General features: G+C 41.0%; 2 protein-coding genes across 9 annotated transcripts in view; one reads left to right on the top strand and one right to left on the bottom strand.

Moving 5' to 3' along the window:
* The window catches only part of ERICH1 (glutamate rich 1), a 96820-nt gene extending 92865 nt beyond the window's left edge, over positions 1-3955 (bottom strand). For 2 of the 3 annotated variants that reach the window (XM_075598235.1, XM_075598237.1), the window contains exon 1: positions 3688-3955. In XM_075598235.1, coding sequence (XP_075454350.1) covers positions 3688-3709 — 22 coding nt within the window. In that variant the 5' untranslated portion in view covers positions 3710-3955. The remainder of the gene's footprint in view (positions 1-3687) is intronic. The other variant, XM_075598236.1, reaches the window with a different exon arrangement.
* Positions 3956-4156: 201 nt separating this feature from the next.
* DLGAP2 (DLG associated protein 2) overlaps positions 4157-14549 on the top strand; it is a 1048830-nt gene continuing 1038437 nt past the window's right edge. For all 6 annotated transcript variants that reach the window (XM_075598227.1, XM_075598230.1, XM_075598229.1 and 3 more), the window contains exon 1: positions 4157-4402. In XM_075598227.1, the coding sequence (XP_075454342.1) occupies positions 4379-4402 (24 nt within the window). In that variant the 5' untranslated portion in view covers positions 4157-4378. The remainder of the gene's footprint in view (positions 4403-14549) is intronic.

Below are 14549 nucleotides of genomic sequence, written 5' to 3'. Positions count from 1 at the left end.
CCCCCACGAAACCTGCCATCCACAACATGGCTATGGACAGAGCCTCTGCGCATGCGTTGAGGGGGACGGCTGCCGGTGTGGGGAAGCGTTAGGAGTGGCAGCGGTAAGTAAATGTTGAGCGGGTTGGGGGGGAACGGCACTGGCGGCTAGCGCCGCCGCATGTCAGCGGATGTGTGTGGGGGAGCGGCGGCAGTTCGATGATGATGAACCCTCCATGATCCCGGGGCTCCGCTCCTCCTCCGGCGGCGCTCAATCAGCGGGACACAGGGAAGGGGAAGCAGAGGTAGAGAAGAGGGAGGAGAGAGGCTGAGCAGCGGCTCCTCCTCTCACAGCCGGAGGACTTGCGGGGCTTCCGCCATCTTACTACACCCGCAGCACCGGAAGCTCTGTGCCAGTTATCTTGCTATACCCATGGCAGTGGGTGTGTGGGGGGAGCGGCGGCAGCGATATGTCACAGCAGGCGTGTGGGGGGAGGGGGATGGGGAGCCGTGACGTCACTTCCGTTTCACATTTCGCCGCCAACTCTCCAGTTTTACCCCATCAGAATAGGTGCCACTAAAGAAGTTTCACTTCAAAAAATAATTGTTATCCATTAGGTATTCCTGAATATTATCCCGTAATAAACATTCAATTAGCTTCACCACTTTTGAGGTCAGGCTTACAGGTCTGAAATTCCCCTGGTTGTGATCTAGCTCCCTTTTGAAGTGAAACTTCTTTGCTGGTACCTACCAAAACGAACATTTCCCTTGCAGCAAATCGACTTCATGGAGACGGAAGTACGGTCCCGGAAGTGACGTCACTGCTGGCAGAAGTGGCCGTTGCGAGTGTTGGCAGCTCACAACAGCGCATGCACCACCACAGTCACTTCACCGGAGTGTCCCCACGCACCCAGTGCCAAGCACAGGCCACCTCCCCTCTTCACAGAATCTCTGTGACCAAGCCCCCCACAGGATCCCCGGAGGCAGAGCACGAACATCGGTCCAGTACTGAGCTTCTGTGCCCCGGCTCCCCCGAGATCTCCTCGGCCGGGAGATGTGATGGGGCCGCGAGATCCGGACGCTGTGACCCCGCAGCTCCCCCGGGGGGGGGGGGGGGCGTTACTCGAGGCTGTGGCGGTACTCAGCCAGCTCGTCCTCCGTGTCTGCTAAGCCACCGCAACTCCCTGTGGCGCATGACGTATGGTGAGGATTGCCCTCTGCCGAGGCTATTGATCTGTTTTCGAGTGCGAGTAGGCACCGCTGTTTGAATATCTCCTCCCAGCACCCCTGACCGTGCGCAAGGTACAGGGGAGTAGGAGAGGTGCAGTGTCTCCCACAACTAAATCGGAGGCGACGGATACAGCAGGCATACAGCGGAAGGGGACTGTGGACTCTGCATTGCTTGGAATGTAAGCAGGATTATTGCTGAAGCGAAGAGCCTACTACCACACGCTGGGAAGCTATCCAAAAATGCTGTTTTTGATCATACAGGCTGTAAGTGTAATATTGTTCTGACTAAGTATTTTGTAATAACTTTATTGTGCCATGATCTTTTTCTCTTTTTTTCCATTGCGTACTCTGTATATACTGGAGATCTAGCCTGTCTTGATAAACCTCTGACATTCCGGAAAGGAAGAAAACTACAGTACAAGTCATTCTCAAATTGTAAGTACATGAATATTAATTGCAAGAACTTTCAAAAGGGAGTCATTTTTAGTAACACTTCTTTATCTTATTTGATTTTTAACCTGGACTATTTATAAACAAATATACGTGAGTCAACACGCTGGAAGACATTCTTTCTTTTTTGCCCACATTTGGAGGGACGTGGAACTCTCTCCTGGACTTGGTTATATCCATATCGGACTCTACCTTCCTCCATTAACACTTTTAAGCTTTTAAGTTGTATTAACAGTGTATTTTGTAATATATATTAGTAGTTCAGTAGTAGTTTAGTGATTAGCGCTACTTTAGCCTTTTTTGTTCTCCTGGGAATGAGTAGCCTGAGGCCTTGTCCTGTTAGGGGCTAAGGTATGCGGAGGAGGGGTGCTTAGGGCCTCAAGCCCTGGGTACATGCCTTCAGGGAATGATGTCTGTAATATTGTACTGAACCAAATAAAGCGCAGTTATATCATTGCTGGTGTGATGCTTGATGAGAGAACAACCTAAGGCTTGTTATATAGTCCTCGCAGCTGTGCGTGCGGGCGCCTGGTGTTGCGCGTTTAGTTGCTAGGGTGCAAGAGGTGACACGTGCGGTTAGGGCTGCGTGACTGACGCCACAGCGTTACACCGCGCTGTGATTGGTTCGCGGCGTGGTAGCAGCGCGAAAATACAATTTTATTGTATTTTCCCTGGTCTGCTGCAGCACCGCTCACGGCCGTGTGCGTCCCAAGTATACAAAACGTCTGGCTCAACACAGCCAATTATAGTTGACGCGAGCACGCACTATATTACACGCCTAAGAAGAGTGCCCCCGAGGTTCACCTTGGCTGCCCCTGGATCCTCTTGGGCTGGAGGCGCTGCACTGACCGAAGGACCAGCCCTGATGTCTCCCTATACCATCACAGAGATCTCAGGCCTTCTGTTCTACCTCACAGGTATACACCAGCAGCAGAATACACGGTAGCGTCATGATCTCACTTAGGCTGCGTCCCCGCAGGCGGAGCTTACCAACATATATAGATAAATGTAAGTCCAAGCTCACGCTGGGCGCCCTCGTGCGCGGGCACACAAGCTCACCCGCGCTCAGGTAAATAAAAAAAAAATCTAACTTTCCAGCGCACTCAACTACCCGCAATACCCCCCCCCCCCCCAGCGCGCGTAAATGCAGGACTACCGGCACTCATGCTTGGAGCGCTCTCCAAGCATGAGCGCGCTCAGCACCAGCGGGGACTCAGCCTTAGGCTGCGTCCTTAGAAGCACCGACAGCACTCCTCCGCGCTCAATCAGGTGCGACTACGTGGACTAGCAGGCGAGCCAGCATTCGCGATCGGAGCGGGGCACTGACGTCACTGGGCCAATAGTCCGCGAAGCTCCAACGTCAATGTCACGGCGCCAACGTCGTCACACTGCTTCGCTCCGATTAGGTGTTTCAGCCGACAGCGCACTCTGGAACAATTTCAGCTGTCGGCTGAAAATCACAGCGCTTCAGCAAGCATGCGGACCCTCTTCTGAAGACATCCTCATTGAGGATGACGGGGCACATCGCGGAGCATCCACACTGCTCAGCGCTGTCGGTGCTTCTATGGACGCAGCCTTAGGGTGGGTGAAAAGGTGCTACAAATGAAGGCACTGCTGAGATAGCATCAGGACAGGCTTTTGCCGCAAGCGAGAAAGGAAGGGGCTCTCCTACTATGCCAAGTACATGCACGTGTGGTGTGTGTAAGAACTCTACTATTGCTACGAAGTGGTGTGAGGGGCGGTATCCCCAAGGCTTCACCGAAGGGAAGCTGCGGCCCGCACCGTGCTACTAGAGTGGGGGGAAAGGTGCTACACAAACAATTACCATTAACCCATTCACTGCCAAGGGATCCAGCAACACATTGGGCAGCTCAGGGATGAAGAAAGACATAAGTTTGGGAAAACCTCCACAAGTGACATTTAAATCCCATCATCTCTACTGTACTGCTCTGCATAATATGCTGGCATAACTAAATGATGATGATAATAATAATAACAACAACAAATGGGCCCATCCCCTCTCCCTTACCTTCTCGCCTTGCTGAGGACATCACACCCGGCCTGTCACATCACACACAGGGCTACTGGGACAGTTTGTGAGGATGGTGAAGGCAGTAGGATGAGTCTCAGCTCGCGTCACTGCCCGAGGTAGGAGGCCGCAGCACTGTCACATACAGCAGGTTTATATTATAACATACAGGATATCTCAGCAGAAACACATGGGCCGCGCAGTCATACAAGTGAAACTCAACCCTTCCTCCAGCCCCGCCCAGCACAACTTCCAATGGCCAATCGCTTTTTACCAATCGCCCAGGCCGCCAATCAACGTTAAAGGACCTCCCTGCCAGCCACAATCAGCGGTCGCGCCCACCGGCCCTCCTCTCGCTTTCCGCAATTTGACCTTCCTTTAATGGCGCCCTGAAGTGGACGTTGATTTCGGTGCGCATGCGTGGGTCCAGCAGCCTGCCGCGCATGCTCAGAGCGTGAGAATCTTTTAGAGCAGAAGTGAGTGCGCTTTTGCGAGGGGCATGTGATAGGGGCCAGTGGGAGCCGCGACGGGGATGTCTGCTGCTCGCTAGGCAGGATGCAATAACACCTATACATACATGCATGTAATGCACGGGAGATACATGGGGAGATACATCCCACTAACTAAACTATTCCGAAGTTAAGCGCTGCGCCCTCAGCATGCCAGCCGGGACCTGCTACATTAATAATGCATGAGAATGTCACCCCTGAGGAAGGTAAGACTCAAGCACAATTAGGATCAAACCTGATCCAACACAATACTGTAAATAAACGGACTGTTTCTTGTGTATGTAAATATAACTTTTTTTTTTTTTTTTAAGAAATATTATTAATTTTGTATATGTATTTGAGGTACATTGTATTAACTTGCGTTGTAAATTTGATTATTTCAATCATGTCGGTTCGCAGCACTACTACTGAGTCTGAAACTCTTGTAAAATATATTTGGGGCTATTGATACATTTCCATACATGTGTTGTTAGAAGAAGGGGTGTTGCTTCTGGTGGGTTTAGATGCCCGATCTTTGAATCTATGAAGAGTCCAGATTACATCCACAAACAGTTGCAGAAATTGGAAGATGAAAACATTTGAAATTAGGCATATTACATTAAGCATTGATCTAAATGGATGTATCTTTCTTTTAGAGGGATACATGAGAAATAACTCTGACAAAATATCAAATATATATTATTTATACAGTACAATATTGTACCAGGAAAAGATACATGAACAGTTGGTCTCGTTTTAAAGTATTTCATGGGCATCTATTATATCTATTAAATATGTTTTTGATAGAGAAGGCTAAATATGTGTCTTGTCATGCAAGTACAGTACATATGGGAAAGGTTCATGTTTGGGCTATAGCTCAATGTAATTGATTTAGCAGTATCTCCTTAACACTAGCATACGTTTTAGGAAGAAGAAAAAATATTAGACTCTGCATTCAGTTACAATTCCTTTTGTGTAAGACAAATGCAGCTATTAAAAGATCGTTCTGACAGAGCCAATAAGGGTAAATAATGCTACAGAAAAATGTAATACATTTTTATTTAAATGTCAAGTAGGTGAAGATGCAGCTGTAAAATAGTTATAGCCCTATGTCTCCAATTTATTTATGCTTAAGCACAGTTACATAATGAAATGTTATTACTTAACTGCACGAATAACGAATAACCACATTTCACTGTTCCTCTCTCCCTCTTGCCTATATGTGTGGTGATAGCTGGAAAAAAAATGATTAAATGATACAAGAATGGAGTGTGTGGAGCCTGGAATATATATATATGACTGGGTGTTTCTGTAGTTTTATTATAACGAGGCTATCTATTACTGTGCTTTTTAAAAGGGAATGTTTCCTTTTTTTTGAAGGCAACTCTCCTTGCAATCTCTTAGGAAAAGACAGGTTCTCCTTTGCACTGGGGTAACTGTCTTTGCTAAGTGGTTGTTAGCAGCTGCTGTCTGAGGTGTAGTGAGCGGACTCTTTCTGTGGTCAAATGCATGCGATGTGCTCAAATGCTGCCTAGTGCCTACTCCCTTTGCAGTGGCTTGCACAGGTTTAAGTCTAGCTCAGGGAGCTGTCCGTGGTGCTGATCATGTGTTGCGGTGAGAGGCAGCAGCCAATGCTAGAGGCTGAGCAGTGCCCCGGGATGCAGATCCGCTCACAGATGCAGCAGAGTGAATGAGTGTGACAATAAACATATGAATGGATACGAGAGGTTGTGAATGAGTCACTCGACAGGTAGCAACTGAGCTGCCGCTTCTGTCATTCAAGCTAAAAAAGATGTATTAAAAAAAACAAAAAAACAAAAAACACTCCCTCCTCGCAGGTGCTTTAAATTGAGAGGATGGAGATGTCTGATATGAGATGATACAAGTTTGGCTGAGGAGAAGGCGGTAGCGGTGCCAGATGAACGTTTTGTGGGAGGTGGGCAGTGGCAACAATGAAACTTTTGCTTCTCTGTCAGGTCATGTCTATTGTATGATTTACATGTCAAGTCACCATCCTTGGAGGTAGGGTATAGTGCGGTAACTCATTCATATGCACTAAGGGATTGTAAAGCTTCTGTGAACACATGAGGAATCGTGTATTTATATTAGGGGGGTCTGCAGTACGATTTCCATAGAGTATTCTATCTTTTTTTAGTTTGTACTTCTGCCAGAATCTGTAAAGAGTATAAATCGGTTTTAGCCACCATGCTGGCATTGGCTCCTATCCGACATTTCCTAATGTGCACAGCATGCTGAATACGCCTATGCAGCACACATTGTATTCATTAAAGCTCTTCAGGCAGCATAGTGTGCACATGGTGTAAAGGTTTCAAAGCTTATCAATGCAATTGGTAGATTTGTAGACACACGTACCACTATAGGTCAATTGAACGCTGCTTTTCCCTGACGTGCAAAGTGTAAAATATCAGTTAAGTGTGTGGGTTATATTTTGCACCGAATTGAAGCTGTTTTAGAAAACGTTTTATTAATGCATTATGTTGGAGACTACCCATTATTTTCTGTGCATGATTTGTCATACACTGACTGATTTGTGTTTTTCTCTTTCATGCGATTAACACCATGAAACCACCTGTTCCAATTAATCCTCTATTACAAGCCAAGAGAGATATTTACAACATGACTGTGTGGTTTGTGTCTAATAATTTATGCATAGTGTCTCCAATATCACCAGAGGTCATATTGTTATATTGGAACCTAACCATGCCTTATTTCATTTTATGTGGAGTTTGATTGCAGCATAATTTATCAATTCAGTAACTCTGATATTAACACTCTCCTCATATTTCTGTGCAGATAACTATAGATTGGAACATTGATAGTTGTAATACTAAATACAGACTAAATAATTTATTTGATAACTATTGCCTAATTTCACCTAATTTCCTAATTATGTCTTTTTTTTAAATCCTGCTCTGGAGTTTATAAATACTGGGCTTCTGAATCTGATCCGTTCAGTATTGTGATCTTAATTAGATCATACATATAATAAATATCAGTGAAATAGAGAATATAAAAATATGTATTTTCTTTGTACTTTATCAATACATTTGCTGGCTCCCTGGCCTGGCCTACTGTTATGATTATTCTGTCAGAAAAACCCTGCAAATCTAGCTTCATCCTCTAAAAGTCAAGCTACAGTATGTAATTTAGTAACAGATTATTGTATATACAGAACAAACTACTAGTTTGCATAATAGTCATTGATATACTTATATCATTTGTTTGAAGATGGAAATAAAGAGGTTTTGTTTTTTCTTTCAAATTTCACATTCCAAGAAACACTAGTAGTTATAGGGTATTTGTAATTGCTTATTTTCTTGAACCAGCTGGTCACTGAATACATCCCAGTTTGATTGTTGTGCCCAGTTTCCTCTAAACACCCTATCTGTAGCTGCTTCTGTTCATTTTTGTCACATACAATAAGATCACTGTTCAGAAGTTCTTACATTCATAATTCTAAAGAAGTAGTAGTAGATATTTTTTTACAATAAGCAAAACATTGTTACATTTAGTTTAGTTATTTTCATAATAATGATGGTCAAGTGTATATAAAAGAAGATTGAGGATGAGGCAGACAGCACCAATCTGATGTTCCAACACTCTTCGTAAATTATCTATTAATGTTGCTCTACACTTAATAGTTTAGTAAAACATTTTCATAATTTCTACCTCCAGTATATTATTTTCTATTAGACACATGTGATTTAGTTTAGTTTAAGTGTAGGGATTGTATGTCTTTATTTATATAGCACCAAAAGTGTACTCAGCGCTTCACAAAGAATACAGTACAGGGAATTAGAATACAATAATTGCAGCAAGATCAGACAAAAGGAAAGAAAATCCCTGCCCCGAAGAGCTTACAATCTAGGTTCGAGGGGAACTTACAGAGACAACAGGTGAGGGAATAAGTGCTGTAGATGGCTGTGCTTGGCCACAATGGGTGGTAGGAGTGACGGTTTGGGACAATAGCCATGAGTGCAGGCTATTGGGATGCTTGATTTGTGGGGCGAGTTTTAAGGTTAGTCAGTATTAAATGAAAAGGTTGACACCATTTGCATGGGAGGAGATGGCAGTGAGGCATGAATGAGTATAGCTGGTCTTAAATACTCTAAAACACAGGGATAACATGAATATGGCAGACATTTTTATTCAAGCGTAGGCGCCATGCAAGAGGACGCCCAATAAACTCCCTTAAGCATTTAGTGACCTACGTCACTTTGTCAGCGTGATGGCTTTCAACCGTATTCTATCTCTTTACATACTGATGCATAATTACAGAAACAGTGGAAAAGCTGAAAATACATACAGAAAGCATATATTCATAATACATTCAGACATATTAACGACTTCCATAACAAACAAAAAGATAATAGCAAATTAGACACCAAGGAAGCACACTGGTAGGCAATAACAAAGTCTCATAAGAGATGAACCATACAGAACCTCAATCAGTATGGGGATAGTGGTAAGAGACAAATAATAAGTAATACATATTATCTTGTGAAATAAATATATATAGACTAATATATTTTTTCCCAGTGAGAATCCCCCCCAAAAATATTGACAATTATATGACAACCCTAGTTAAAAATGTGACATATCCCAAGTCGTAAGGGCCCCCCCCTCTCACCTCTCTATCCCCGTCTGTCTGTCCCCCCCCCCTTTTCTCTATATATTAAATAGTTTAAACTCTCTGAACCAATTTCAGTCATGTGCACATGACAACTCTGTATCCTTGGCCATATATTTCCAATAACAAAAAAAGAGTGGGGAAAAAAATATGACATATGTGATGTGTATATATAAATATGTCATAAGATACATATAGAATAACATAAGATATTGTGTACTTGTAAATACAAATAAAATATATACCTAATATAGTGTACGTGTAATTGACAAAATATATAGTGTATGTATGAATATAAAAAAATATATTTATAATAATCCTAATGTATTAGCAGATATGTCCACAACACTCACAGATCCTTATTCACTTACTTTATTGCAGGTATTATCAGGAGACAACAAGACAAAATAGCGATGTTTCGGGCCACAAGGGCTCTTTCTCAAGCTACAGTACAAAAGAGGAGCTGTTCTATATCTTGAGTATGTAATAATAATGTACTGTATCATTCATTCAATATATATTTTTAAATATAATCAGGACGTAAAAAAGGTGTCAATGCAAATGTATAGTTTAAACCAGGTGTAGCCAACTCCAGTCATCAAGGGCTACTAGCAGGTTAGGTTGTCAGGATATTCCTGCTTCAGCACAGGTGGCTCAATCAGTGACTCAGTCAAAGACTGCACCACATGTGCTGAAGCAGGGATATCCTGAAAACCTGACCTGTTGGTAGCCCTTGAGGACTGGATTTGGCCACCCCTGGTTTAAACCATTCAGAAAAAGGATAGAAAGAATGGATAGAAAGTGATAATCCCAAAAGTTTCACATCTCAATAATAGAGTAATTTTGTGTCCACCTCTATTATAATGAGGAATATGATCAATCACCAAAATGTCGGTTTTGCTTCCTTTAAAATGTCAGATGATATAAAACATCAACATAAGACAGGGGTGCTCAATGCTACATCCAATTGACAAAACATATATGGTAAAAAGTATAAAGTTTAAATACTTCAATAATAACCAAGAAAATATTATTTAGTTAAACCCTTTGTCCAAAGCAACATCAGCCGGCATACCACGTCCAGGTATAACCAAAATTGCAGATCCTAACACTAAACTGTGAACCTTTCCTTTTACCTCTGTATGAGGGGAAACAACCAAAGTGAGTCCTGTCCATTCAGCAAAATGCTAGAACCTCCCAAGTTGCTGTATGGACAGGACTCACTGGTTGTTTCCCCTCATACACTTGTATATCAGTATTGCTGGCCTAAGGAAGAGAGGAAAACTCTCGAAAGCTTGTCCTATGACATAAATTGTTAGTCCAAATAAAAAAGGTATCACCTAATACCGAAGAACTAATTTATTCTGAATATATATATATATATATATATATATATATATATATATATATATATATATATATATATATATATTGCATGTAATAACCACAAGGTGATAAAAAAGACAGCACTCAGCAGGTAAAGTCTTTTTTGTATCACCTTGCTGGTGATTACATGCACTATTCAGCTTTATGGGCCAAGCACCGCTCTTATACCTATATTCTTAGGAGTGCCACTGACCTCTTTAGGATATATATATATATATATATATATATATATATATATATATATATCTCCTAAAGAGTATGACAGCTTAATTGTTTCATTATGCTTTATGTCTAAAGCACTTATTCTCATGATCTGTTATTTATATTATCTGTTATTTATTCGATTACCACGTGTATTACTACTGTGAAGCGCTATGTACATTAATGGCGCTATATAAATAAAGACATAAAATACAATACAATACAATTATGATTTATTTTTGAATTTGCAGCAATAGGTAACCGATGGCAGCAAATTATAAGACAAATGTAAAATAATAAATTTGTGTTTGAGACAAAACTGTTGATTGGCTTGTCATAACTGGTAGGCTATTTGAGAAAAAAAAATATTTCACACATTAATATACTGTATTGTGAAACATATCCAGGATCTGGTAATAATCTGGGTACATTACAGAAGTTGAGAAGGCAGATATACTCATTACTTCTCTCTTGCTTTTAGTTGTTACAGTTGTTTTTTTGTTTTTTGGTTTCCTTAGTTGTTTTTATTGTTGAAGCAAAGTGTAAGCAGAAGCAAGAGTTTGTACTGCCAATCTTGTAATTCTGTCCTGCGTGACATGCCAACAGCAACTGAGTATTCAAGCGCATTTAGAATATTTTGCAATGTACTGCCAGGAAGTAATTGTGCTCAGACCAGCTGAGAAAAAAAACAACTAAAATACTTCTCTTATTTAATCATTTTTAAAACTAGACAAAAGAGACTATACTGCCTCGAGGCACATTGTAACAAAGACTTGGTCGAAGTGACGTTATATACATTTCACCAAACATGATATAATTAAAATCAAGAACATTTGAAATAAAAAATAATACAGGTTATCCCAGTATGTTGTCCAAATATCTTCTACATACTGTATTATTAAATATAAAGTATAACTATATACATAGTTAAATATATATATATATATATATATATATATATATATATATATATATATATATATATATATATATATATATATACAAATATAACTGTATATATATATATAGACACACACACACAGTGGTCGACAAATCACCAAAAAATCTACTCGCCGAACAAAAAAATCTACTCGCCACCTAGTACCAAACGTGTGTTGCTTGGGCCAATAGGAGCTCGCCACGATGTTAAATCCACTCACCCGGGGCGTGCAAATGTATAGGTTTGTCGAACACTGTGTGTGTATATATATATATATATGTATATGTATGTATTTCTATAGCCAAAAACTGCACTCTGAAATAGTTTTACACATTTATAATAATATACAGTGTGTGTGTGTGTGTGTGTTGTGACAACCACATCACTTTGAGGTCCCTTTGCTCCCAAATAAGGCTGGAAACACAGTACTTCTATTTATGTGGGGTTTATTTATAGGGGTTTAAGTAACATATTCGCAGGTCCACCGTCCCTTTAAGAAAACCAAACTAAAATAAAAAGCATAAATAAAAACCTATCCCGGTCAGGGATCTAACTTATTTCTTCAGCCCTGTCTACCGGGCAGCCAGCTAAGCCAGTTCCCACCCCAAAACATGCCCTAGCATTGGCAATAAAGAAACAGCATAGTCTTTTTTGTCATATTGTAGCAATAGAAAGGGTTTTGCTTATCTTAGTCCATCTGGCAATGTCCCTCCTTCAGCACAGCTCTTTCAGCAGTGTCTCTCACGCTCTCTCAGCTTCTTTACACTGCTTATGCACGGCTCTCTCAGCAGCTTCTCTCACAATCTGCCAACCATTTAACCAGCCTCTGGTAGCTGGGGAGCCCCTTCTGCCTCCCTATTTCTCTGAGGGAAAACCGGTCAGTCGCTCTCACTGTCTCTCTGGCTTTCTAGGTCAGGCTCAGCCTGTGACCAAACACTTCCTTGTTTTTCAGGAGATCAGCCCAGGCTGATTAATTAGATTTCAGGTGTTCTTGACAACTCCAGGGAGGATTAACTCTTTTCAGCACCTAGATGCCAGTGCTGGTATCACAGTGTGTGTGTGTATATGTATATATATATGTATATGTGTATATATATATATATATATATATATATATATATATATATATATATATATATATATATATATCTATATCTATATCTATATATATCTCACATGACAGACAACCTTCATTGCCAGAACCGTTATCCAATGCACCAAGCACAGTTCAAAAACATGGGCAGCAAAGCCTTCGCCATATATGCCAAACCTGCATAACTCATATGAACTAGAGAAAACAATTAAGATCCAATTCTTCATATATCCCTAGTTAAAACACTGTTTGCTGTTGGTCAATCCAAAATGCTTCCCATTGTTTTAATTTCCTTTGGCTATCCCCACCTTAGGATAAGTCTCCCACATGCTCAATCATTTGGAATCTCAATTGGCTTATATTGTGGCCTTTAGATAAGAAATATTGTGCCACAAGAGATTTCTCATCCTTGCTTGTATGCTCTGTAAAATGAATTTGACATTTTCCTGTGGTTTCCCTTACATATAATAAGCCACATATGCACTTAAGGATACACATGACACATTTTGAATCAGAGTACAAAAGTCTTTGACAGGTATTGCTTTACCACTCAGGTGCCATATAGAGGCACCCTTAATAATATTATTTCATTTCTAACAACTTAGGCAAGGAAATGTGGATGACCCAGGACATATTTACTTCCTTTACTTGTAGAAGGCATCATAGTTACATAGTTACATAGTTACATAGTAGATGAGGTTAAAAAAAGACTTAGGTCCATCAAGTTCAACCTATGCTAAATTTAGACAACAGATACTTTATCCTTTATCTATACTTACTTATTGATCCAGAGGAAGGCAAACAAAACTCCCCAGAGTCATATAATCCAAGGATGTCTCATAAGGGGAAAAATAAATTCCTTCCTGACTCCAAGAATTGGCAATCGGATTAATCCCTGGATCAACATATTTCCCATGTATAATTATTTGGTATATCCCTGTATACCTTTCCCATCTAAAAAGATGTACAACCTTTTTTTGAACAAATCTATTGTATCTGCCATCACAGTCTCCATGGGTAATGGATTCCACATTTTAACTGCCCTTAATGTAAAGAGCCCTTTCCTTTGTTGCTGGTGAAATCTCCTTTCCTCCAGCCTTAAGGGATGGCCCGAGTCCTTTGTACTGCCCGTGGGATGAATAGTTCTTTTGAAAGCTCCTTGTATTGTCCCCGAATATATTTGTATATAGTTATCATATCCCCTCTTAGACGCCTCTTTTCTAATGTAAATAAATCTAATTTAGCTAGCCTCTCCTCATAAATTAGATTGTCCATCCCCTTTATTAATTTGGTGGCTCTTCTCTGCAGTCTCTCTAGTTCCATAATGTCTTTTCTTAGGATTGGTGCCCAAAATTGTACTCCATATTCAAGGTGAGGTCTTACTAATGCTTTGTAAAGGGGCATAATAATGTTAACTTCCCTTCCATCCATTGCCCGTTTGATCCAAGATAAGATCTTGTTTGCCTTTGCAGCTACTGCATGACTTTGGGCACTATTGCTAAGCCTGCTGTCTACAAGCACTCCTTAATCCTTCTCCATCAAAGATTCCCCCAATTTATCCCCATTTAATTTGTAAATCGCCTTTTTATTCTTGCATCCCAAATGCATAACCTTACATTTATCTGTATTACACCTCATCTGCCATTTACCTGCCCACGTTTCCAGTCTCTCCAAGTCCTTCTGAAGAGAAATTACATCCTGCTCTGATTCTATTACCTAACACAATTTAGTATCATCAGCAAAGATGGAGACTTTGCTCTCGATGCCAACCTCAAGGTCATTAATAAACAAGTTAAAAAGCAGGGGTCCCTGTACCGATCCCTGAGGTACTCCACTCACGACTTTAGCCCAACCTGAAAAAGTTCCATTTATGACAACCCTCTGTTGTCTGTCCTTTAACCAGTTTTCAAACCAGGTGCATATATTACTACTGAGTCCAATTTGCTTTATTTTGTACACCAACCTCTTGTGTGAAACCGTTTCAAAAGCCTTTGCAAAATCTAAGTAGACCACATCAACTGCATTACCCTGGTCTAGATTCCTACTTACCTCCTCAAAGAAACAAATAAGGTTAGTTTGGCATGATCTATCCTTCATAAATCC

The sequence above is a fragment of the Ascaphus truei genome, chromosome 4 (assembly GCF_040206685.1).
Source record: "Ascaphus truei isolate aAscTru1 chromosome 4, aAscTru1.hap1, whole genome shotgun sequence".
Taxonomy (NCBI): domain Eukaryota; kingdom Metazoa; phylum Chordata; class Amphibia; order Anura; family Ascaphidae; genus Ascaphus; species Ascaphus truei.
This window is presented reverse-complemented; position numbering and strand designations above follow the sequence as displayed.